General features: G+C 45.2%; 1 protein-coding gene across 3 annotated transcripts in view; it reads right to left on the bottom strand.

The window, feature by feature from the left end:
* Positions 1 to 2,850: 2,850 nt before the first annotated feature.
* LOC106601846 (arf-GAP with dual PH domain-containing protein 1) overlaps positions 2,851 to 26,282 on the bottom strand; it is a 30,944-nt gene continuing 7,512 nt past the window's right edge. The window contains exons 2-11 of one of the 3 annotated variants that reach the window (XM_045715663.1): positions 23,806 to 23,936; positions 22,270 to 22,361; positions 18,008 to 18,090; positions 9,617 to 9,729; positions 7,410 to 7,556; positions 6,511 to 6,594; positions 6,138 to 6,200; positions 5,541 to 5,612; positions 4,605 to 4,833; positions 2,851 to 4,090 (exon numbers count right to left, since the gene is read on the bottom strand). In XM_045715663.1, coding sequence (XP_045571619.1) covers positions 4,062 to 4,090; positions 4,605 to 4,833; positions 5,541 to 5,612; positions 6,138 to 6,200; positions 6,511 to 6,594; positions 7,410 to 7,556; positions 9,617 to 9,729; positions 18,008 to 18,090; positions 22,270 to 22,361; positions 23,806 to 23,936 — 1,043 coding nt within the window. In that variant the 3' untranslated portion in view covers positions 2,851 to 4,061. Of the gene's footprint in view, positions 4,091 to 4,604; positions 4,834 to 5,540; positions 5,613 to 6,137; positions 6,201 to 6,510; positions 6,595 to 7,409; positions 7,557 to 9,616; positions 9,730 to 18,007; positions 18,091 to 22,269; positions 22,362 to 22,969; positions 23,026 to 23,805; positions 23,937 to 26,282 lie in introns of those variants that run through there. The other 2 variants (XM_045715664.1, XM_045715665.1) reach the window with 2 other exon arrangements.

The following is a 26,282-nucleotide window of genomic DNA, read 5'->3' as shown; positions in this document are numbered from 1 at the left end:
GTCATGTTCAATTCTCATCTTTTATCAGTTCTCGGTTAATAATCAGTATTTCACAAAGATCCTTCATGTACTTTCAGTGTATTACCATCAACATCCATAGAAACAGAATATTAAATCTACAGTATTTACAGAACTTGAAATTAGATGTCCAGACAATGTATTGTTATACCTTCATGAGATGTTTTACTACTTTTCAGTGTGCAACAACTTTCTTCTCAAATTAAGGTTCAATACAATAAAGATTACAACAAAATACTAATCATTGTTGGGACTCTTGATCCAATCCAATGTGTCTCAATCTCTTTTTGTCACTTAAAAAGAACACATTGGAAATCATAGGAGTTTCTCAATTGGAAAAAAAGTCTGTCCTCTTCTCGACTCCTAACTACTTTTGTCTTTTGTGACCCATAAAATGAAAAGTGGTCGCCATATGTAGACGAGTGTCAATTTGTTAATAGGCGAATGGAGTAGTGTCCTCCTCAATTGCCTTCTCCCAGCGAGGAAGCACAAATGTATCCTCTCCGCATCGTAGAAGCGTTTTGAAATCCGCCACAAAATCATATTTTTTCTTCTTGGATGAGAAACGCATGCTCACGTTTAAAAACAATATGCTACTAAATCTGTTGTCTATAAATGTCTGGCTACATTTCTTTTTAACACTTTACACATATTTTGGGATTCCTATCTAACTGTAATTTGCCTGATGGCCACTAGTGAAGGAAGGTCTAATTTAATGCAAGCACATTTGTGTCCACGTTTTCCACCAGGAGAGGACGCGAGGAGTCGAGCAAATCCAATTGAGATTCTCCCTGTGTAAAAATCTGAGTACGAGTGTGTTCAAAGTTTTGACTTTTTCTTTCTCTGCTAGTAAAGATAAGTTACAATATATGGAAAGGACCTGTAGGCAGGACACCAAAATTACATATTAGAATACTTTAGAAATTCATCCTTCCCTGTTTTCCTTTAGATTAGCAATTTCTGAAGTATTTTAACAGGGCCCATAACATCAACTGACATTAAATAGTATTTTTTCACTGGAGAAACTTATTCAAGTAATTCACAATTCTCCCTTTCAAATTTAGTCACTTACAGCTATAAAATAAAGGTTCCTGCAGTGCTTGTCATAATGTTAAGCATCACAACACAAAGTGCTAAATAAATTAATATACATCTGCACCAATACAAAGAAATACATCCACAGTATCAATGTCTGTTTTGGAAACTACTAGAGACAGAGCAGTTATTATTCACTAGAGATGCAAAATGGCCCTATCACATTCAGTCAGTTCCCACTGGCCTTGAAATGTATTATTCAGTCCAGTCTCAAAAGAGAAGAAGGAAAATATTCACTATCAACTATCAAAGCAGCATAACATTAGCTTGGTCCCGGATCGGTTAGTGCGGTTTTGCCAACTTGAGAATGACCATAGGACTTGTCAAGATCGCAATAACAGATCTGGGACCAGGTTAGCATATCATGTCATTTAACAAACAAGGTCCACATCACACTCGTACATTCAGTCCAGGAGTCAGCATTACACATATACCAGCTGTATCTCCTTTGTAAATGGTCAAGTTATTTTCTCACGACAACTGTAGGACAGTTAGGAAAACATTCATATGACTTTTCATTGGGCCGATTTACTGAACCTTCTCATCAATGACCTCAAACACTAATCTGCACTATACTGCCTTTGCAGTATGTACACCTCCGTACAACACAGAATCCACGGCAGGATCCCTCCCTCTGCTTATATAGATATAGCCCCTCTGTAAATGGTTTATTCCCACTGTAATCAGCCTATACTCCACAGTTTGATGTTTTATGGTTACTGTTCCAATATTGTATATTCTCTATGATGTCTATTTGTCTGTATTCTGTTTGTATATTGTCTACTGCTGGCAGCACCAAGGCACATTCTGGGTATGTGTAAATGTACTTGGCAAATAATGGTGATTCTGATTAACAGTGTGTGAGTATGAAATGGCCCCCTCTTCCCTATAGTGTACTACTACTACCAGAGCCCTATAAAGGTGCTTTATAGGGAATAGGGTGCCATTTCAGATGTACTCCTGAGTCCAATGACATGGAAAGATAAAGTGACTAAGAGGGTGGAGTTGGCACAAAGCTGAGTCTGGAGATACATGAGGCAGGGTCATAGAGATGAATAGAGGGTGCACTTGCCAGAAAATCTGTTTTAGCATGTATAGTGCCTAGTGCTGAGCGATGAATCGAAATGTCGGTTATTTTTCGGGTTTTTTTAACAACTAATTGACCAACGTCGGTAAAATTATTTGAATTCCATTTTGTTCGAGTTGCACAGTTTCTCTAGAGATAAATTGCATACAGCATGAACTGTGCAATATGGTAGGGAGTTGTAGTTTCCAACAGGGATAATATTCTACATAGTTTAGAGCATAACATGTAGTCATTAACTACAATGACCATAATCCATTGCGAATCTACTTGTCCCATCTGTGTTTCTTTTCAATTGCTATGGAAGAGAGAAGAATGCGTGATTGTGAGGTGATATATAGAGAGCATCTGTTGCTTCACAAGGTATCTCTACCTGAAAATACATGATCTAAGTGATTGATAGCTGGTATTCAGCAGTCATAAAGTATGCCTTATATACTTTAAAGAACTACTAAAATTGAACTACTAAAATTGTGATTTTGTCAGACAGCATAGGCAGCAGCTCTATGGAGATGAGATGATGACTTGGAATGAAATAAGTCATAAAATGAAACAAATGTAAATACACATCAACTGAAATATTTGATTAAAGTAATGTGAATAAATGATGGGTAATAAGTGATAAGCAGTAATGGGCAGTCACTACCTTCATGGGAATTTTATTAATTTGTTTTATTCTGTGTTACAGTATTCAACCCACATTATGAATAGCGCATTTAATGTAAAAAATACTTGATTATTTTCTTATCTAACCGAAACCGACCTCAAAGAGCACTAATCACTCAGCACTAGCAGCGCCATTGAAGGGTGTTGTCAACTTGGTGGGACTTCTAATGAGTTAAGGAGGTCAACATAATTCTGGGCTCTCTTTCCAACTATACTGAACAAAAATATAAATGCAACATGTAAAGTGTTGGTATCATGTTTCATGGGCTGAAAAAAAAGATCACAGAAATGTTCCATGTGCACAAAAAGCTTATTTCTCTCCAATTTTGTGCACACATTTGTTTACATCCCTGTTAGTGAGCATTTATCTTTTGCCAAGATAATTCACCCACCTGACAGGTGTGGCATATAAAGACAGTTAAACAGCAGGATCATTACACAGGTGCACCTTGTGCTGGGGACAATAAAAGGCCAATCTAAAATGTGCAGTTTTGTCACACAACACAATGGCACAGCTGTCTCAAGTTTTAAGGGACCATGCAATTGGCATGCTAACTGCAGGAACGTCCACCAGAGCTGTTGCCAATTAACTGAATGTTAATTTCTCTACCATAAGCCATCTCCAACGTCGTTTTAGAGAATTTGCCAGTATGTCCAACCAGCCTCACAACCGCAGACCACATGTAACCACGCCAGCCCAGGACCTCCACATCCGGCTTTTTCACTTGCGGATGATGAAACGGAGGAGTATTTCTGTCTGTAATAAAGCACTTTAATGGGGAAAAACTAATTCTGATTGGCTGGGCTCCCAAGTGGGTGGGCCTATGCCCTCCTAGTCCTCCCATGGCTGTGCCCCTGCCCAGTCGTGAAATCCATAAATTAGGGACTAATTAATTTATTTCAATTGACTGATATGATCTGTAACTCTATAAAATTGTTGAAATTGTTGCATGTTGCGTTTTATATTTTTGTTCATTATATATGGGCAGGATTTGGGGTAAGGCAGAGTAGAGGAGTATGGCAACAGGACAGTAACACCACCCTCTGTAGTCCTCTCTACCCCCTCTTTTACTGCTCTGTGTGGTTTATCTTTAATTGTATATATTTTTTTCTCTTATGAGGAGAAGGATCCTATTTATCTGTCTTCATCCAGGGGATATGTCCAGCCTCCCTCTTTTTCCTTCTTGTCCTCCTCCTCTCAGGGCTTGTGCTTAAAGTGGGCCTCCACTGCAAAGAAAGAGAGAGAGAGATAGAGAGAGCAGTCACTTAACCAGGTACCAGGAGAAATCAACTGTGTAAAATAGAGTGGTTCAGCTCCACATAAACTGTCATAGCCTCTACTGCCATGAACTCAGTGGAAGCATATAGCTATCAATTCACCAATCATCAGAAGGGCATCAAATGTATTGGTGAGAAATATCCAACAACGGAAGGTGATTAGGTCACTATTAGTATGCTGGACACCTTACTCAACATATCACCCATAGTAAAAGACCCCAAATATTATTCAACTAAGGGGCGGCAGGTAGCTTAGCGGTTAAGAGTGTTGGGCCAGTAATCAAAAGGACGCTGGCTCGAATCCCCAGGCCGACTAGGGGGAAAATCTGTCTATGTGCCCTTGAGCAAGGCACTTAACCCTAATTTCTCTTATAAGTCGCTCTGGATAAGATTGTCTGCTAAATGTAGAAAATGTATATGTTTTCCTTGGACATATCCTGGGTAGAGCCATGTGAATGGTTACCTGCATATTCCTGGGGCATCATAGGTCGATTCACCAAACCCTGAAAGGCAGCCATCCAATCCTGCTGCTCCTCCTCGGTCTCACACGTAAACAGGAACTTTCTGTCGGGCGTTACTATGGTGATGCCAAACTGCCAGTGGTAGCCCTGGGTGGATGGGGGAAGGCCGGGGAGCACAGTGTAGCTGTTCTCCTTACTACCAATGAACACCTCACCGCGCGCATAGGCATCCTCACAAAGAAACAGAGAGGAGAGGAGACTCAGAGAGGTGTGTGAACGTGTTTAACTATACTTTTGGGGACCAGAAGTCTCCGCAAGAATAGTAAACAAACAAACATTTGACCAACTGGGGACATTTTGTCAGTTCCCACAAGGTCAAATGCTATTTCTAAGGAGTTTAGGGTTAAGGAAAGAATTAGGTTTAGGTCCAGGGTTAGGATCTATGGTTCGTTTTAGGATTAGGTTAAGGGTTAAGGTTAGGTATTTTGGTTAGGGTAAGGGTATGGGTTAAGGTTAAGTTTAGGGTTAGGGGTTAGGGAAAATAGGATTTTGAATGGGACTGAATTGTGTGTCCCCAAAAGGTTCGTTATACAAGACTGTGTCTGTGTGTACCTGTTACATGTGTAATGTGTGCGTCTGACCAGCCACATTGTATATGAGGTCCAATAAATCATTTGGGTATATTTGTTTGCATAATATGACATGCAAATAACATTAGTTCAGTACCACTGTACTATAAGTGCCATAATGCTTTATGACTTGTCATGAACTGCTTATAATGGGTATTATGCATTTATTATCAATCAGAGCTATTATCAGTCATTTTGGAGCCTGTTGAACCGTAAGCCCTAAATAAATTGTTACTAATAGTTCTGAAATGGTACAGCACCATCTCTTTGACCCATATGACATGGCACCTAATTTACCCACTATCTTACCAGAGGATCCTTGAAGTACATGAGTCTCCTGTCATCCATAGTGAACCATCTCTTCTTGAAGCCCTCTGTGTGCTGTAAGAGGGAAACAGGAGACAGAGGTTGAAGGAATTAAAGAGGCTGTACAGAGGTTTAGTTGCTAATGATTCACCTAAATATATTGTCTTTCTGTCCAATGAGGTCATTTCTGGGCAATATGTCTATCCATTTAGGGGACACCTTTTAGTTCCAGAGCCCCCCCCCCCAGAGGCAAAAGTATAACCTCTAATGAAGAAACGTTGTTTACAACTGTGATAATGCACTATTATTGTACTCTCATAACTAATGGCTTTCTTTGCTTACATACAGGATCACATACTGGAATAACAATACATTATTCACACCAAGCAGTACAAGGCAAGCATTCAGCTCACAGGCCCTGCAAATATACTGTGGCTAAGGTTGTACATGGCCATTATTAATGAGGTAGTTTTGTGTGGTACAAATTAAACCCCATTCGCAGTGAAACCCGATGGGCTGATGAAGTTACAAGCAATAAGTGCTGTGTCACAAAGTAACTAAAGTGTAAGTAACTAAAGTGTATGTATTAAAAGACTTCACCTTTGGACCCGTCTTCTCCATGTAGCCTTCCTTGATGTAGTTTCGTGTTAGCTTTGGCACCAACTGAACGAATACATGAGAAGAAGGAGAAATGTTTTATTCTGTGACCATGTGATGGTGTGTGTAGCCAGTCCCAATTGGCCCTAAGCCTTCAATGTTTGCAGATCCATAAGGTATAAGCAATATGATGGAAGATACACCAGTACACTGCTTATATCTATCAAGACCCTTGGGATATGCAAACATTGAAGGGTTAAGGACATGGAGAAGGGGTAGGGAGCAGAATTGAGCCAGCTGTATATAATTCCTGTGTATACTAGAGAGGAAGGGACTGAGGGATTAATGAGAGAACGATAAGATGAGAGAGACTCACATCAGCGTGATGGGCCCCAGGGAAAGCCACCTGTAGGTAGTGAAATCTGGCTGCTCTGATGGCGTTGAACCAGTCCACCATTTCCTTAAAACATAACAGACATGCTAACATGATCTGGGTCCTGTTCAATGGGCATGAAATGGAAGGCAACTTTTTGTGCTACCTACACTGAACACGACCCAATCTCCATACACACTGACACCCGATAGAGACTCTTTCCTGGCAATAATCCACCATTACTGTAAACAGCAGTCGACTTTAATTTCAGAATATTTCCTACTGGGTTTAGGGTGTATTTAAAGGCATGCGATTGCAACGTATGTCCTGCAGAGGGAAATATACTCCTACTCAGCTGCCAGCCACTTCACAACACAAATGCTTCTGACAGTGGATAGAGACAGTCCACTCCTGGGTGGTGTTCTCCAGGAAACAGAAGAAAACGCTTCAAAACTGAGTGAACCAGGGAGGTACTTACTGAACTTGACCAATAAGAAATGCTCATTTATGTTTTCCGTTGGAAAATGTTTTGCTACAGTGTGCTAAACAAACATGTAATTTTGTGGGACTGGTGCGAATGCAAATGAACCATTCCGGAGCATGCAGATATCCAGATCAAGTCAAGAGAATGTACTTGATATGGGACTGTTGACCTGCATTGCTCAGGGTCGTGTTCATTAGACACAAAACAAAAGAAAAACGAACTGGAACAGGGAGGGACTCATCCAATAAGAGATGTCATTTTCGTTTCTAGATCCGAATGTTCTTTTTTATTCTGTTGTGCACCCTAATGAACATGGCCCAGGAGTCGACTGTACATTCCTGACTGTCTATTTGTGTCCAGCAGCAGCCAAGCGAACACCAACGACCACACAACATTGCCTCAAATTTGTTCACCTCACCTTGCCATCCTTGTGGTAGACAAAGATGTTCCTAGTGCTGTTGTCCTTCAGATAGGTGACCTGCAGGCCGTGGGGCTGGCCTATCTTCCCAGGCTGGAAGGAGGCGTTCAGGGTGTGGATCTTCATCAGAGCCTTGGGCTCTCTGGCCTGTACAGGGAGAGAAGGCAGGGGGAGGAGAGTATTCATCATCATCACCACCACCGTCATCACCATCCTCACCACCACCATCATCATCACTGTCGTCATCACATTTTTTTTTTTTACATTTTAGTCATTTAGCAGACGCTCTTATCCAGAGCGACTTACAGTAGTGAATGCATACATTTCATGCATTTTTTTGCAAACACCATGCTCTACCAACTGAGCCAACTGAGCCACAGGGAGCCTCATCACCACCGTCATCATCATCATAACTACCACCATCATCATCGTTACCACCATCACCACCGTCGTCATCATCATCATCACCCCCACCATCATCAGCACCACCACCATCATAATTACCACCATCATCACCCCCATCACCATCATCACAACCACCTCCACCATCATCACAACCACCTCCACCATCATCACAATCACCTCCACCATCATCACAACCACCACCACCACTATCATCATCACCACCATCATCATCACCTCCACCATCATCACAATCACCTCCACCATCATCACAACCACCATCATCATTACCACCATCATCATCACCACCATCATCATCATCACCACTACCACCATCATCACAATCACCTCCACCATCATCACAATCACCTCCACCATCATCACAACCACCTCCACCACTATCATCATCACCACCATCATCATCACCTCCACCATCATCACAATCACCTCCACCATCATCACAATCACCTCCACCATCATCACATATCACCTCCACCATCATCACAATCACCTCCACCACTATCATCACATCACCACCACCATCATCACCTCCACCATCACCACAATCACCATCCACCATCATCACAATCACCTCCACCATCATCACAATCACCTCCACCATCATCACAATCACCTCCACCATCATCACAACCACCACCACCACTATCATCATCACCACCATCATCATCACCTCCACCATCATCACAATCACCTCCACCATCATCACAATCACCTCCACCATCATCACAATCACCTCCACCATCATCACAATCACCTCCACCATCATCACAACCACCACCACCACTATCATCATCACCACTATCATCATCACCACCATCATCATCACCTCCACCATCATCACAATCACCTCCACCATCATCACAACCACCATCATCATTACCACCATCATCATCACCACCATCATCATCATCACCACTACCACCATCATCATCATCATCATCATCATTATTGTTCGGCTGCAGAACAATCAACTATGAGCCTCCTCTAGTAACTACAGTCACTAGCAAGGTTTTCTATTTTATGTGGCTGAAGCCAGTGTTGTCCCCCATCAGGCTTAGAATGTATGGGAGGTATGATGTTCACTGACACCCAGGTCTTCTTTTGGTGGAATGTAGAGTATGTAGAATTTGTCCTGAACAACTGATTAAGGGTCAGATATTCTTTGCATTCAACTGATGGTTAAGGTAAGGATTGGGAATAGAGTAATCTGATCTGTGGTTAAGGACAACTTCTATTTGAAACAGGCACAGGGAGTCGCCAATGTTTATGGTGAGGTATAGGGCATCATACTTTACTGGATTTAACATGCATATTTTGTTGATATGCAAAGTAGGGGACAATGCCACTATGTGGAACAGAACAACTGGGGAATGTGAGCAGATCAGAATCAGAAGTTTGAGACGATAACAGTGTACTATTGTCAGAGATAGTCAGGAGAAAGGAATGAAGGGGAGAAGGAAGAGGAGGAGGAGAAAGGAACGAGGAGGAAGGCAGAGGAAGGGGGTATGAGAAATGGGAGATTTTGCATAATGATCTAAGCAATTATAATATACCTGACATTTCCCAAGGTGTGTGTTATTTCAAGCAATTGCAGCTCAGGACCTCAGAGTGCAATTGAGATGAGACTCAGACACTCACAAATGCAAAGAGAGAGAAGAGTCAGAGAGAGCGAGTGAGGGGGAGGAAGAGAGAGGGAGGGATATAGAGGGGAGACAGAGAGGGAAATGAGAGATAGATAGAGAAAGGGGGGAGAAAGAGAGAGATATACATAGCACTACACTCACATCATGCTTGTTGAAGTACTTCAGAGCACCATCCCGCTCTGACAGAATACATTTTCGGCTCAGGAACTGTCCGTTATCTCGGCCCCGTTTCCATAGAAACCCCTCTCGGTACCCTGCAAGGAGAGGAGAGGAACCACAGGGGTCCCATTCCAAAGACAAGGAACAAAGGAGAGGAGGAGAGAGAGAAGGAGATGAGGAGAGCGTAAAAGGGGGAGCCACAAAATAACAGGATTCAGTAGTGAAGCTGGGGTCCAGTAGACTGTGTGTGTGTGTGTGTGTGTGTGTGTGTGTGTGTGTGTGTGTGTGTGTGTGTGTGTGTGTGTGTGTGTGTGTGTGTGTGTGTGTGTGTGTGTGTGTGTGTGTGTGTGTGTGTGAGGCTGGGTCAAGGTGGTGATGTCTGTCGTCTTTGTCTTTAGCTAGCATGAATAATTCACCTTGAATTGTCTCAGCAGAGATCAATGGCTTCTTCCAACATTACGATCAATGCTGAAATCAACACTCTGCCCTATTCAGCAAGCACACACACCATGGCTTTGTGCTCCCTGTCTGTTCCTGTCACTGGCCTCTCTGTCCTCACTAAGTCTCAGCCAACAGACGGAGACAACTAGGACTGTCACTGTCCTACACTGCCAACACACACACACACACACACACACACACACACACACACAGTGAATAGAGTATTAATATCAAATGATCAAATCCCATTAATCTGCAATGCACTAAAAGACAGACAACAGGGTGAAAGAATGTGACTGAAGAATGAATAGCAGACTGGCATTTCATCTCAGTTAATACTGCTGTGAAAGTGTTCCATTCTCCTTAAGGCCTACGCAGACTGTACGATTTTAGCTGTCTTATGCCACGATTTTGCCATCCCAGAACAATTGTCCACGTCGTGTGAACATTCTTAGGTTGCAAATTATTTTTGGACATCTTGGCTCGTTCAGTGTGACGGGGTCTACGGTCGGACATCTTGGCTCGTTCAGTGTGACGGGGTCTACGGTCGGACATCTTGGCTCGTTCAGTGTGACGGGGTCTACGGTCGGACATCTTGGCTCGTTCAGTGTGACGGGGTCTGATTAAGTACCACTACATGTGGTTGTAGGCTATAACAAAGTTCTGTCAGTGTCACAATTTTTTCACCTTTTATCGTGTAGTGTGGCTGGTGGTACGAGCCAGTCCCGGTGACTGACCAATAGGAAGACGTCTGGAACTGAGTATGCACACAATAATACGATTATTGTGAATAGTCAGATTAATATAATCATTTCATTTAAATGTTTACATGCTGTGAAGGAAGAAGGATGTCCCTAATAATGTTGTTTATAAACACATCTGAAATCAGCAATCAAAATAAACATTGTACTGCAGCGACCATGTTATTTTGGGGAAGCCTGTTTGATTCTGAGTTTGAACATGTAGAGTTAGTATGTGAAAACTGTTTCTAAGATGCATACTTTCAGTTCACTCACACATAAGCATAGAGAGAGGCTTGCGCTGCTGGTGCTGGCACATGTGCAGATCAAACATACCGCTGCAGTTTAAGTAGCCTACGTCAGCTAATGTCACCAAGATGGCATAGCAGTCAGACATCCTTTGTCCTCGTCTTGTCCCGTGTATATATATATATTTACATATTTTCTTCGCATATCTTTTTATATATATTTTTCTAAAAACTCAATTTCAAAACACTCTCCTGCAACCCGCCTCACCAATTAAAAAAAAATATATTATTCACCTCAAATCTGAAATCCACAACAGAAGCTAGCCAGGAGTAAGCCAGAAGTTAGCCAGTTCACTAGCTAACGTTAGAACTCAGCTAACCATGGTTGGCGGTCATCAGCTATCCCTTAGCTCGAAAAGCTGTCGCCAGTTTTGTACAACGCGACTCAGACCAGAGCATACCGGACCTATTTTCTCTCCATATCCCCGGATTTCTACCGCAAGCTCTGGACATTTACACCTGGATCTTGCAACTAGCTAGCTGCTATCCGAGTGACTATTGGCTAACGTCGGTCCCGGAGCTAACATCAATTATTCCGGAGCTAGCCAGCTGAAGAGTTCCATCAGCCACTCCTGGGCTACAATCAACTATCCGGACCTGTTTTACTGCCGATGCGGAGCCCCATCGGGCCTTCACGACTGGACCACCGACGTTATCTGCCCGATGGAGTTATCCAACTGGCCCCTCCGTCACGACGTAACCTGATCGCCCATCTGCGGCCAGCTAATCGTTAGCTGTCTTATCGGCTGCTATCTGAATAGGTCTATCGGCCAATTTTCTTGGGCCACTATAACTATAACGCCAATTGGATTGGTCCCCTCTACCACACGGAACCCCACTAATCTACCGACGGAAACACACGAGGTGGCTAAAAACAGTCCATCTTCTGCCAACTTGCTACCCATGGCCCGGCTAGCTGTCTGAATCACCGTGACCGCAACCGACCTCACTACTCACTGGACCCTTTTGATAACTTGGCAAAGCATGCCTCTCCTTAATGTCAATATGCCTTGTCCATTACTGTTCTGGTTAGTGTTTTTTGGCTTATTTCACTGTAGAGCCTTTAGCCCTGCTCATTATACCTTATCCAACCTCTCAGTTCCACCACCCACACATGCTATGAGATCACCTGGTTTCAATGATGTTTCTAGAGACAATATCGCTCTCATCACTCAGTGCCTAGGTTTACCTCCACTGTATTCACATCCTACGATACCTTTGTCTGTACATTATACCTTGAAGCCATTTTATCGCCCCCAGAAACCTGCTCCTTTCACTCTCTGTTCCGGACGTCCTAGACGACCAATTCTCATAGCTTTTAGCTGTACCCTTATCCTACTCCTCCTCTGTTCCTCTGGCGATGTAGAGGTGAATCCAGGCCCTGCAGTGCCTAGCTCCACTCCTATTCCCCAGGCGCTCTCTTTTGATGACTTCTGTAACCGTAATAGCCTTGGTTTCATGCATGTTAACATTAGAAGCCTCCTCCCTATGTTTGTTTTATTCACTGCTTTAGCACACTCTGCCAACCCGGATGTCCTAGCCGTGTCTGAATCCTGGCTTAGGAAGACCACCAAAAACTCTGAAATCTCGATCCCGAACTACAACATTTTCAGACAAGATAGAACGGCCAAAGGGGGCGGTGTTGCAATCTACTGCAGAGATAGCCTGCAGAGTTCTGTCCTACTATTCAGGTCTGTACCCAAACAATTTTAACTTCTACTTTTCAAAATCCACCTCTCTAAAAACAAGTCTCTCACCATTGCCACCTGCTATAGACCACTCTCTGCCCCCAGCTGTGCTCTGGACACCATATGTGAACTGATTGCCCCCCATCTATCTTCAGAGCTCGTGCTGCTAGGTGACCTAAACTGGGACATGCTTAAAACCCCAGCCATCCTACAATCTAAGCTTGATGCCCTCAATCTCACACAAATTATCAATGAACCTACCAGGTACCACCCCAAAGCCGTAAACACGGGCACCCTCATAGATATCATCCTAACCAACTTGCCCTCTAAATACACCTCTGCTGTTTTCAACCAAGATCTCAACGATCACTGCCTCATTGCCTGCATCCGTAATGGGTCAGCGGTCAAACGACCTCCACTCATCACTGTCAAACGCTCCCTGAAACACTTCAGCGAGCAGGCCTTTCTAATCGACCTGGCCCTGGTATCCTGGAAGGATATTGACCTCATCCCTTCAGTAGAGGATGCCTGGTTATTTTTTTTTTAAAGCCTTCCTCACCATCTTAAATAAGCATGCCCAATTCAAGAAATTTAGAACCAGGAACAGATATAGCCCATGGTTCTCTCCAGACCTGACTGCCCTTAACCAACACAAAAACATCCTGTGGCTTTCTGCATTAGCATCGAACAGCCCCAGTGATATGGAACTTTTCAGGGAAGTTAGAAACCAATATACACAGGCGTTTAGAAAAGCCAAGCTTTTTCAAGCAGAAATTTGCTTCCTGCAACACAAACTCAAATAGTTCTGGGACACTGTAAAGTCCATGGAGAATAAGAGCACCTCCTCCCAGCTGCCCACTGCACTGAGGATAGGAAACTCTGTCACCACCGATAAATCCACTATAATTGAGAATTTCAATAAGCATTTTTCTACGGCTGGTCATGCTTTCCACCTGGCTACACCTACTCCGGTCAACATTACTGCACCCCCCACAGCAACTCGCCCAAGCCTTCCCCATTTCTCCTTCTCCCAAATCCAGTAAGCTGATGTTCTGAAAGAGCTGCAAAACCTGGACCCCTACAAATCAGCCGGGCTAGACAATCTGGACCCTTTCTTTCTAAAAATTATCTGCCGAAATTGTTTCAACCCCTATTACTAGCCTGTTCAACCTCTCTTTCGTGTCGTCTGAGATTCCCAAAGATTGGAAAGCAGCTGCGGTCATCTCCCTCTTCAAAGGGGGGACCACTCTTGACCCAAACTGCTACAGACCTATATCTATCCTACCCTGTCTTTCTATAGTCTTCGAAAGCCAAGTCAACAAACAGATTACCGACCATTTCGAATCCCACCGCACCTTCTCCGCTATGCAATCTGGATTCAGAGCTGGTCATGGGTGCTCCTCAGCCACGCTCAAGGTCCTAAACGGTATCTTAACCGCCATCGATAAGAAACAATACTGTGCAGCCGTATTCATTGACCTGGCCAAGGCTTTCGACTCTGTCAATCACCACATCCTCATCGGCAGACTCAAAACCCTTGGTTTCTCAAATGACTGCCCCGCCTGGTTCACCAACTACTTCGCCGATATAGTTCAGTGTGTCAAATCGGAGGGCCTGTTGTCCGGGCCTCTGGCAGTCTCTATGGGGGTGCCACAGGGTTCAATTCTTGGGCCGACTCTTTTCTCTGTATACATCAATGATGTCGCTCTTGCTGCTGGTGTGTCTCTGATCCACCTCTACGCAGACTACACCATTCTGTATACTTCTGGCCCTTCTTTGGACACTGTTTTAACTACCCTCCAGATGAGCTTCAATGCCATACAACTCTCCTTCCGTGGCCTCCAACTGCTCTTAAATACAAGTAAAACTCAATGCATGCTCTTCAACCGATCGCTGCCTGCACCTGCCCGCCCGTCCAGCATCACTACTCTGGACGGTTCTGACTTCGAATATGTGGACAACAACAAATACCAAGGTGTCTGGTTAGACTGTAAACTCTCCTTCCAGACTCACATCAAACATCTTCAATCCAAAGTTAAATCTACAATTGGCTTCCTATTTCGCAACAAAGCATCTTTCACTCATGCTGCCAAACATACCCTCGTAAAACTGACCATCCTACCGATCCTCGACTTCGGCGATGTCATTTACAAAATAGCCTCCAATACCCTACTCAATAAATTGGATGCAGTCTATCACAGTGCCATCTGTTTTGTCACCAAAGCTCCATATACTACCCACCACTGCGACCTGTACGCTCTCGTTGGCTGGCCCTCGCTTCATACTCGTCGCCAAACCCACTGGCTCCAGGTCATCTACAAGACCCTGCTAGGTACAGTTCCCCCTTATCTCAGCTCGCTGGTCACCATAGCAGCACCCACCTGTAGCACGTGCTCCAGCAGGTATATCCCCAAAGCCAATTCCTCCTTTGGCCGCCTCTCCTTCAAGTTCTCTGCTGCCAATGTTTGGAACAAACTACAAACATCTCTAAAACTGGAAACACTTATCTCCCTCACTAGCTTTAAGCACCAGCTGTCAGAGCAGCTCACAGATTACTGCACCTGTACATAGCCCATCTATAATTTAGCCCAAACAACTACCTCTTCCCCTACTGTATTTATTTATTTAGCTCCTTTGCACCCCATTATTTCTATTTCTACTTTGCACTTTCTTCCACTGCAAATCTACCATTCCAGTGTTTTACTTGCTATATTGTATTTACTTCGCCACCATGGCCTTTTTTGCCTTTATCTCCCTTATCTCACCTCATTTGCTCACTTTGTATATAGACTTATTTTTCTACTATATTATTGACTGTATGTTTTTTTTACTCCATGTGTAACTCTGTGTTGTTGTATGTGTCAAACTGCTTGCTTTATCTTGGCCAGGTCGCAATTGTAAATGAGAACTTGTTCTCAACTTGCCTACCTGGTTAAATAAAAATAAAAAAATTAAATCACAGAACTGAAGCAAATCATGCAATCTGGCCAGGTTGATATCAAGGGAAACATGCTGGAAGGAAGGAACACAAGTACTGCTTTTATTCTTCCATCCCTCCCTCTCTTCCTTCCTTCCTTCCTTTCTCCATCCCTACCTCCCCCTTTTTCCCTACCTCTCTCCATCCCCCACCTCTTTCTCTTCATCCCTCCCTCCCTCTCTTCTTGGTGTAGTGATGAAGTCATCATGCTCTGAGAGAGAGAGAGAGCGAGAGAGAGAGAACGGTGGATAGAGGGAAAAGGAGAGATGGGGTGAAAGGAAGCGAGAAAGGGAGAAAATACGAGAGAGTGAATACGAGAGAGTGAAATAAAGATAAAGAGGAAACAGAGAGAGAAACAGAGGGACAGAGAGACAGATAGAGAGATAGATAGAGAGAGGAACAGAGAAACAAATATAGAGATAGAGAGGGAGGTAGAGAGAGAAACAGAGAGAGGAACAGAGAAACAAATATAGAGATACAGAGAGGGAGGTAGATAGAGAAACAGAGAGAGAAACAGAGGAACAGAGAGACAGATAGAGAGATAGAGGAACAGAGAAACAGAGAGACAAATATAGAGATACAGAGAGGGAGGTAGATAGAGAGAAACAGAGAGACAGCTAGAAAGACAGATAAACAGAGAGACAGACAGATATAGATAAACCCAGAACACACCCACCATTCAGCCACTGGCACGATCCTGGTACAGCCACATCACTCTCTATAGTACCACTCGCGCTAACAGAGATCACAGCTGACAGACTCCAGGTCAGATCTAACACCAGAGTCAGCTGAGACAAGAACCAGAGTCACTGGGAGTAGGAGTGTGAGTGACCATGTTAAAGAGGTTTTGCTGACTTCCCCAGAGTCAGATTAATTTGTCGATACCATTTTTACGTATCTGCATCCAGTATGAAGGAAGTTATTTTCGTGAGGTATTTTCGCGAGCCAATGCTAACTACCGTTAGCACAAAGACTAACATGCTCCCCAGAGTCCAGCTTCATACTGGACACAGATATATAAAAATGGTATCCACTAGTTCATCTGACTCCAGGGAAGTCAGCAAAATCCAAACTATCCCTTTAAGGCTGATTCCTCTTTGGCGGCAAAGAGAACAGAGACACTCAGAGAGATAATGATGATGCCCGACTACATGACGACTGACTGACAGACTGACTGACCGACTAACATTGACTAACTGACTGACTAACCGACTGACCGACTGTGTGTGTGTGTGTGTGTGTTTGCTGAGGCTGGGTCAAGGTGGTGTAATCTGTTTACCCCAAAAAATATTGTAATAAGTAGATGATTACTGCTTGGATTATTTTTAAATTCAGAAAGGATGTTTGTGGAAAAAAATACATTATCACACCTTTCTGTTTTCTTAATGGTTTTTCAATGCAGCATTGAAAAAAGGCGCAAGTTTCAGTTTGTTCCACCTGAGTGATTTATGTGACTTACATCAGATTTATGTGACTGAGTTTGGGTAATCCAAAAGTTACGTTACCGATTATAATTTTGAACAGGTAACTAGTAACTAACAGATTACATTTAGAAACTACCCAACCCTATTAGCACATTTCTGTCTTGCTTTCTGCATCACAGAAGGGTTTTGTAGAGGAAAGGACGACAATGTGGCGGTTGCTGAAGCGAGATGACAAGGCGGCACAAGGCTTATCCTATTACCGTCTCCAAGTAACAGCTCTTTACTGCTCATGTAGTCCTGAGATAACATATGTAGGCATAGCATTGATGAATCCACATGAATGGAAAGAAGCACGAGAAAAAACTCTCAAAGACAGTCAAAGACAGTCAAATCTCTCAAAGTTGAATGGCCTTTGATATTATTTTAATAGCTTTCCAGGAAAGAGAGGGAATGTTGAGGTCTCTTTCTTTGTTCTCTCTCTCTGTATCAGCTGTTGAGCCTTAGAAAGTCCATTATTCTCTGAGTGTGGAATGCAGGGGTGTTAAGGAGCACACTGGGGTGAGAGGATAAAGACCGAGAGAAAGGCTCAGGCACATTCTGTCTGTCTGTCTGTCTGTCTGTCTGTCTGTCTGTCTGTCTGTCTGTCTGTCTGTCTGTCTGTCTGTCTGTCTGTCTGTCTGTCTGTCTGTCTGTCTGTCTGTCTGTCTGTCTGTCTGTCTGTCTGTCTGTGTGTGTGCATGCGAGCGTGCTTGTTCGTATGCATATGTGCATGTGTTTGTGTGTACTCAGTCTTACCCGCAGAGTAAGGCTCCTGTCTCTCCACACACACAAACTCCTTCCTCTCGTATCTGGCTCTGATCCACTGTTCCCGAAGGAGCCTGCAGAAACACTTGGTGTTTGTTTACTATATTCACTGTGTTTATGCTTGAAAAGATTCACTGTCAATAATGTCTCATTAACCAACATGGATGACAGAACAGGGTGGTGTTCATTGGGGCACGCAACTGTTTTGCAACGGAACACAAAAGGGAGTATTTCTTATTGGACCAGTCCAGATAGTTCCTCCCTGTTTCAGTCCGTTTGGTGCCTAATGAACACAACCCTGGAATTCTCATCCAGTGAGTGTATAATGATCTACTTATCTTTTAAATATGATATATACACTGCTCAAAAAAATAAAGGGAACACTTAAACAACACATCCTAGATCTGAATGAAAGAAATAATCTTATTAAATACTTTTTTCTTTACATAGTTGAATGTGCTGACAACAAAATCACACAAAAATAATCAATGGAAATCCAATTTATCAACCCATGGAGGTCTGGATTTGGAGTCACAAATTAAAGTGGAAAACCACACTACAGGCTGATCCAACTTTGATGTAATGTCCTTAGTAGTGTGTGTGGCCTCCACGTGCCTGTATGATCTCCCTACAACGCCTGGGCATGCTCCTGATGAGGTGGGGGATGGTCTCCTGAGGGATCTCCTCCCAGACCTGGACTAAAGCATCCGTCAACTCCTGGACAGTCTGTGGTGCAACGTGGCGTTGGTGGATGGAACGAGACATGATGTCCCAGATGTGCTCAATTGGATTCAGGTCTGGGGAACGGGCGGGCAAGTCCATAGCATCAATGCCTTCCTCTTGCAGGAACTGCTGACACACTCCAGCCACATGAGGTCTAGCATTGTCTTGCATTAGGAGGAACCCAGGGCCAACCGCACCAGCATATGGTCTCACAAGGGGTCTGAGGATCTCATCAGCAGAACGTTCTCCACGTCGTCTCCAGACTCTGTCACATGTGCTCAGTGTGAACCTGCTTTCATCTGTGAAGAGCACAGGGCGCCAGTGGCGAATTTGCCAATCTTGGTGTTCTCTGGCAAATGCCAAACGTCCTGCACGGTGTTGGGCTGTAAGCACAACCCCCACCTGTGGACGTCGGGCCCTCATACCACCCTCATGGAGTCTGTTTCTGACCGTTTGAGCAGACACATGCACATTTGTGGCCTGCTGGAGGTCATTTTGCAGGGCTCTGGCAGTGCTCCTCCAGCTCCTCCTTGCACAAAGGCGGAGGTAGTGGTCCTGCTGCTGGGTTGTTGCCCTCCTACGGCCTCCTCCATGTCTCCTGATGTACTGGCCTGTCTCCTGGTAGCGCCTCCATGCTCTGGACACTACGCTGACAGACACAGCAAACCTTCTTGCCACAGCTCGCATTGATGTGCCATCCTGGATGAGCTGCACTACCTGAGCCACTTGTGTGGGTTGTAGACTCCGTCTCATGCTACCACTAGAGTGAAAGCACCGCCAGCATTCAAAAGTGACCAAAACATCAGCCAGGAAGCATAGGAACTGAGAAGTGGTCTGTGGTCTCCACCTGCAGAACCACTCCTTTATTGGGGGTGTCTTGCTTATTGCCTATAATTTCCACCTGTTGTCTATTCCATTTGCAGAACAGCATGTGAAATGTATTGTCAATCAGTGTTGCTTCCTAAGTGGACAGTTTGATTTCACAGAAGTGTGATTGACTTGGAGTTACATTGTGTTGTTTAAGTGTTCCCTTTATTTTTTTGAGCAGTATATTATATTGCTCCTCTGTCCTGTCAAATAATCAGAATTGCCAAGTCAAAATATTTTTATTACAAAAATGATTGGAATGGACAATCACCAATAAAAATACTTGGACACCCTTCTCTCCAATTCCCTCTGCCTCGCTCTGAATGTATCATTCCCATTCCATGTCTAGTTCCCTCCCTCCCTCCCTTCCTCCCCCTGCCTTCCTCCCTCCATCACCACCCTTGTCTTTCAACACTTTCCCTCACTCTATCTCTCTCTCTTCTCTCTGTCTGTCTTATCAGTGTAAACCTCTCACCAGGCTCGAATATGACTCTCACAATATTAACTTATGTAGAGTATCTCAACAGCATGGGATGTTAGGTGAGAAGGACATCTCCAATAATAATTCCTATTGTAAACTATCTAGGGTTATGACAATAGGGTATTCACTTCAGATGAAATGATTATAGGTTTCTGTTATTGAATCAGGATAAACTATCCCATGCATTAAATTAAATTGAAACAATCAATGACTCCACCAAGGCAACATACATAAGGTTCCATATGTGTATTAAAACATTTTCAAACACAAATACATTTTCAGACACAACATCAAAAGACCCCAATGAGTCGTGCACAACCCGGGTCCAAATTATTTCAAGTTTGCTTAAATAAACCGTTGGCGCGCGTTGGAGCTAAAAAAAAAATATCCAGAAGCACCTCATGTTGTGGTTACTCACTACTTAGTAGATGTTCGGTTGTAGGGCCAGGGACCAAGACACTTACTGGCAGTCTGTGTGTGTTGGACGGTTGTAGGGCCAGGGACCAAGACACTTACTGGCAGTCTGTGTGTGTTGGACGGTAGTAAGGCCAGGGACCAAGACACTTACTGGCAGTCTGTGTGTGTTGGACGGTAGTAGGGCCAGGGACCAAGACACTTACTGACAGTCTCTGTGTGTTGGACGGTTGTAGGGCCAGGGACCAAGACACTTACTGACAGTCTGTGTGTGTTGGACGGTTGTAGGGCCAGGGACCAAGACACTTACTGGCAGTCTGTGTGTGTTGGACGGTTGTAGGGCCAGGGACCAAGACACTTACTGGCAGTCTGTGTGTGTTGGACGGTTGTAGGGCCAGGGACCAAGACACTTACTGGCAGTCTGTGTGTGTTGGACGGTTGTAGGGCCAGGGACCAAGACACTTACTGGCAGTCTGTGTGTGTTGGACGGTTGTAGGGCCAGGGACCAAGACACTTACTGGCAGTCTGTGTGTGTTGGACGGTTGTAGGGCCAGGGACCAAGACACTTACTGGCAGTCTGTGTGTGTTGGACGGTTGTAGGGCCAGGGACCAAGACACTTACTGGCAGTCTGTGTGTGTTGGACGGTTGTAGGGCCAGGGACCAAGACACTTACTGGCAGTCTGTGTGTGTTGGACGGTTGTAGGGCCAGGGACCAAGACACTTACTGGCAGTCTGTGTGTGTTGGACGGTAGTAAGGCCAGGGACCAAGACACTTACTGGCAGTCTGTGTGTGTTGGACGGTTGTAGGGCCAGGGACCAAGACACTTACTGGCAGTCTGTGTGTGTTGGACGGTTGTAGGGCCAGGGACCAAGACACTTACTGGCAGTCTGTGTGTGTTGGACGGTTGTAGGGCCAGGGACCAAGACACTTACTGACAGTCTGTGTGTGTTGGACGGTAGTAGGGCCAGGGACCAAGACACTTACTGGCAGTCTGTGTGTGTTGGACGGTTGTAGGGCCAGGGACCAAGACACTTACTGGCAGTCTGTGTGTGTTGGACGGTAGTAGGGCCAGGGACCAAGACACTTACTGGCAGTCTGTGTGTGTTGGACGGTTGTAGGGCCAGGGACCAAGACACTTACTGGCAGTCTGTGTGTGTTGGACGGTAGTAGGGCCAGGGACCAAGACACTTACTGGCAGTCTGTGTGTGTTGGACGGTTGTAGGGCCAGGGACCAAGACACTTACTGGCAGTCTGTGTGTGTTGGACGGTTGTAAGGCCAGGGACCAAGACACTTACTGGCAGTCTGTGTGTGTTGGACGGTTGTAGGGCCAGGGACCAAGACACTTACTGGCAGTCTGTGTGTGTTGGACGGTAGTAAGGCCAGGGACCAAGACACTTACTGGCAGTCTGTGTGTGTTGGACGGTTGTAGGGCCAGGGACCAAGACACTTACTGGCAGTCTGTGTGTGTTGGACGGTTGTAGGGCCAGGGACCAAGACACTTACTGGCAGTCTGTGTGTGTTGGACGGTTGTAGGGCCAGGGACCAAGACACTTACTGGCAGTCTGTGTGTGTTGGACGGTTGTAGGGCCAGGGACCAAGACACTTACTGGCAGTCTGTGTGTGTGTTGGACGGTTGTAGGGCCAGGGACCAAGACACTTACTGGCAGTCTGTGTGTGTTGGACGGTTGTAGGGCCAGGGACCAAGACACTTACTGGCAGTCTGTGTGTGTTGGACGGTAGTAGGGCCAGGGACCAAGACACTTACTGACAGTCTCTGTGTGTTGGACGGTAGTAGAAAACAGGCACCTTCTGTTCATATTTGGCTTTAGCAGCATCGTTGCCGTTGGATGCCATAAACTGCAATCACAGAGAGAAAGAGATGTTTCATGAGATGGGTTTCACTCACACACACACTCATGCATACATGCACATACATACACACACATACACTGTGCTGGCATGCACACAAGATCAATACCAAACCTTGACACCTCCCCCTTTATCTCTAGCCTCCCACCCCTTTTTCTCTCATTCTGCCTTCCTTCAACTCATTTAGTCTCCATCTCCCTTCTTTCCCTTCCTCCATCAATCACCTGCCAGAATTAGGGCCGAGAGGCTGTCCTCACAACACTGCCCCCCATACACACACACACAAACACACCACACAAACACAAATACACACACAGACACACACAGACACACACAGACACACCACACAAACACACACAAGCACACCACACAAACACAAACACAGACACACAACACACCACACACACACACACACACACACACACACACACACACACACAGAACCAATGGCAAACTCAAATCATCTATACTTCTGTACCACTCCATGGGTCCAGCAGGACAGACTCACCTCTACCTCTGCATCCCTCCATGGGTCCAGCAGGACAGACTCACCTCTACCTCTGCATCCCTCCATGGGTCCAGCAGGACAGACTCACCTCTACCTCTGCATCACTCCATGGGTCCAGCAGGACAGACTCACCTCTACCTCTGCACCACTCCATGGGTCCAGCAGGACAGACTCACCTCTCCCTCTGCACCACTCCATGGGTCCAGCAGGACAGACTCACCTCTACCTCTGCACCACTCCATGGGTCCAGCAGGACAGACTCACCTCTCCCTCTGCACCACTCCATGGGTCCAGCAGGACAGACTCACCTCTACCTCTGCATCCCTCCATGGGTCCAGCAGGACAGACTCACCTCTACCTCTGCATCCCTCCATGGGTCCAGCAGGACAGACTCACCTCTACCTCTGCATCACTCCATGGGTCCAGCAGGACAGACTCACCTCTACCTCTGCATCCCTCCATGGGTCCAGCAGGACAGACTCACCTCTACCTCTGCACCACTCCATGGGTCCAGCAGGACAGACTCACCTCTACCTCTGCATCACTCCATGGGTCCAGCAGGACAGACTCACATCTACCTCTGCATCCCTCCATGGGTCCAGCAGGACAGACTCACCTCTACCTCTGCATCCCTCCATGGGTCCAGCAGGACAGACTCACCTCTACCTCTGCATCCCTCCATGGGTCCAGCAGGACAGACTCACCTCTACCTCTGCATCACTCCATGGGTCCAGCAGGACAGACTCACCTCTACCTCTGCATCACTCCATGGGTCCAGCAGGACAGACTCACCTCTACCTCTGCATCACTCCATGGGTCCAGCAGGACAGACTCACCTCTACCTCTGCATCACTCCATGGGTCCAGCAGGACAGACTCACCTCTACCTCTGCATCCCTCCATGGGTCCAGCAGGACAGACTCACCTCTACCTCTGCATCACTCCATGGGTCCAGCAGGACAGACTTGACTTTGCTGATCTGGGAGATGTTTCTATGGAGACCCGAGCAGCTCTGACACACAAACACACCCAGGGTGTAGGACGCCCACTCCGGGTCTGAAAAACACACCACACACACACACACACACACACACACACACACACACACACACACACACACACACACACACACACACACACACACACACACACACACAGAGAGAGAGAAGACATGCATACACGCACACAGGAAACACCCTTAGCAACAATGACAGTACTACAAATGAGGAAGTTCATTTCAAGGCTGCCTCAGACTAACAGAGACAGAACAGGCCACTACTACCATGACATGGTTACCACAGACCTCTAGACTGATATCTTAAAGGTCCAAAGCAGCCGTTTTTATTTCAATATCATAGCATTTCTGGGGAACTATTAAGTACCTTACTGTGATTGTTTTCAATTAAAATGGTCAAAAGGAACCAAAATAGCTTCTTAACAAAGAGCAATTTCTCAAGCAAGAGTTTTGCTAGAACTGTCTGGGAGTGGTCTGAGTGGAAAGGGGAAAACGAACTGTTATTGGCAGAGGTTTGAAACTCTCTTTCTTATTGGTCTACTAACTAATTGTGATGTCAGCAGGCAGGCCAAAACTCCATCCCACCAAAACTTCCTGAAATTTCAGCCGGTCTTTTCAAACAGCTCTAACACTAAAAGGGCATTATCATCATTTTAATTGAAGTATTATTCCAAAATCAAAGTGTGTAAATATACTGCTCAAAAAAATAAAGGGAACACTAAAATAACACATCCTAGATCTGAATGAATGAAATAATCTTATTAAATACTTTTTTCTTTACATAGTTGAATGTGCTGACAACAAAATCACACAAAAATAATCAATGGAAATACAATTTATCAACCCATGGAGGTCTGGATTTGGAGTCACACTCAAAATTAAAGTGGAAAACCACACTACAGGCTGATCCAACTTTGATGTAATGTCCTTAAAACAAGTCAAAATGAGGCTCAGTAGTGTGGGCATGCTCCTGATGAGATGGCGGATGGTCTCCTGAGGGATCTCCTCCCAGACCTGGACTAAAGCATCCGCCAACTGCTGGACAGTCTGTGGTGCAACGTGGCGTTGGTGGATGGAGCGAGACATGATGTCCCAGATGTGCTCAATTGGATTCAGGTCTGGGGAACGGGCGGGCCAGTCCATAGCATCAATGCCTTCCTCTTGCAGGAACTGCTGACACACTCCAGCCACATGAGGTCTAGCATTGTCTTGCATTAGGAGGAACCCAGGGCCAACCACACCAGCAAATGGTCTCACAAGGGGTCTGAGGATCTCATCTCGGTACCTAATGGCAGTCAGTCTACCTCTGGCGAGCACATGGAGGGCTGTGCGGCCCCCCAAAGAAATGCCACCCCACACCATGACTGACCCACCGCCAAACCGGTCATGCTGGAGGATGTTGCAGGCATCAGAACATTCTCCACGGTGTCTCCAGACTCTGTCACGTCTGTCACATGTGCTCAGTGTGAACCTGCTTCATCTTTGAAGAGCACAGGGCGCCAGTGGCGAATTTGCCAATCTTGGTGTTCTCTGGCAAATGCCAAATGTCCTGCACGGTGTTGGGCTGTAAGCACAACCCCCACCTGTGGACGTCGGGCCCTCATACCACCCTCATGGAGTCTGATTCTGACCGTTTGAGCAGACACATGCACATTTGTGGCCTGCTGGAGGTCATTTTGCAGGGCTCTGGCAGTGCTCCTCCTGCTCCTCCTTGCACAAAGGCGGAGGTAGCGGTCCTGCTGCTGGGTTGTTGCCCTCCTACGGCCTCCTCCATGTCTCCTGATGTACTGGCCTGTCTCCTGGTACGCCTCCATGCTCTGGACATTATGCTGACAGACACAGCAAACCTTCTTGCCACAGCTCGCACTGATGTGCCATCCTGGATGAGCTGCACTACCTGAGCCACTTGTGTGGGTTGTAGACTCCGCCTCATGCTACCACTAGAGTGAAAGCACCGCCAGCATTCAAAAGTGACCAAAACATCAGCCAGGAAGCATAAGAACTGAGAAGTGGTCTGTGGTCACCACCTGCCGAACCACTCCTTTATTGGGGGTGTCTTGCTAATTGCCTATAATTTCCACCTGTTGTCTATTCCATTTGCAGAACAGCATGTGAAATGTATTGTCAATCAGTGTTGCTTCCTAAGTGGACAGTTTGATTTCACAGAAGTGTGATTGACTTGGAGTTACATTGTGTTGTTTAAGTGTTCCCTTTATTTTTTTGAGCAGTGTATATAAAACACAGGAAAATGATTGCACTGGGCCTTATAGTTCTAGTTCTCATTGAGCACAGTGATAATCTACGTCTGCTACTTCCTGTCTGCATCTACACTATCCTCATAGTAAATAAATAAGTACAACACTGCTACAAGAAGAAGCATTTATTGG

Source organism: Salmo salar, chromosome ssa03, assembly GCF_905237065.1.
Source record: "Salmo salar chromosome ssa03, Ssal_v3.1, whole genome shotgun sequence".
In the NCBI taxonomy this organism is placed as follows: Eukaryota; Metazoa; Chordata; class Actinopteri; order Salmoniformes; family Salmonidae; genus Salmo; species Salmo salar.
This window is presented reverse-complemented; position numbering and strand designations above follow the sequence as displayed.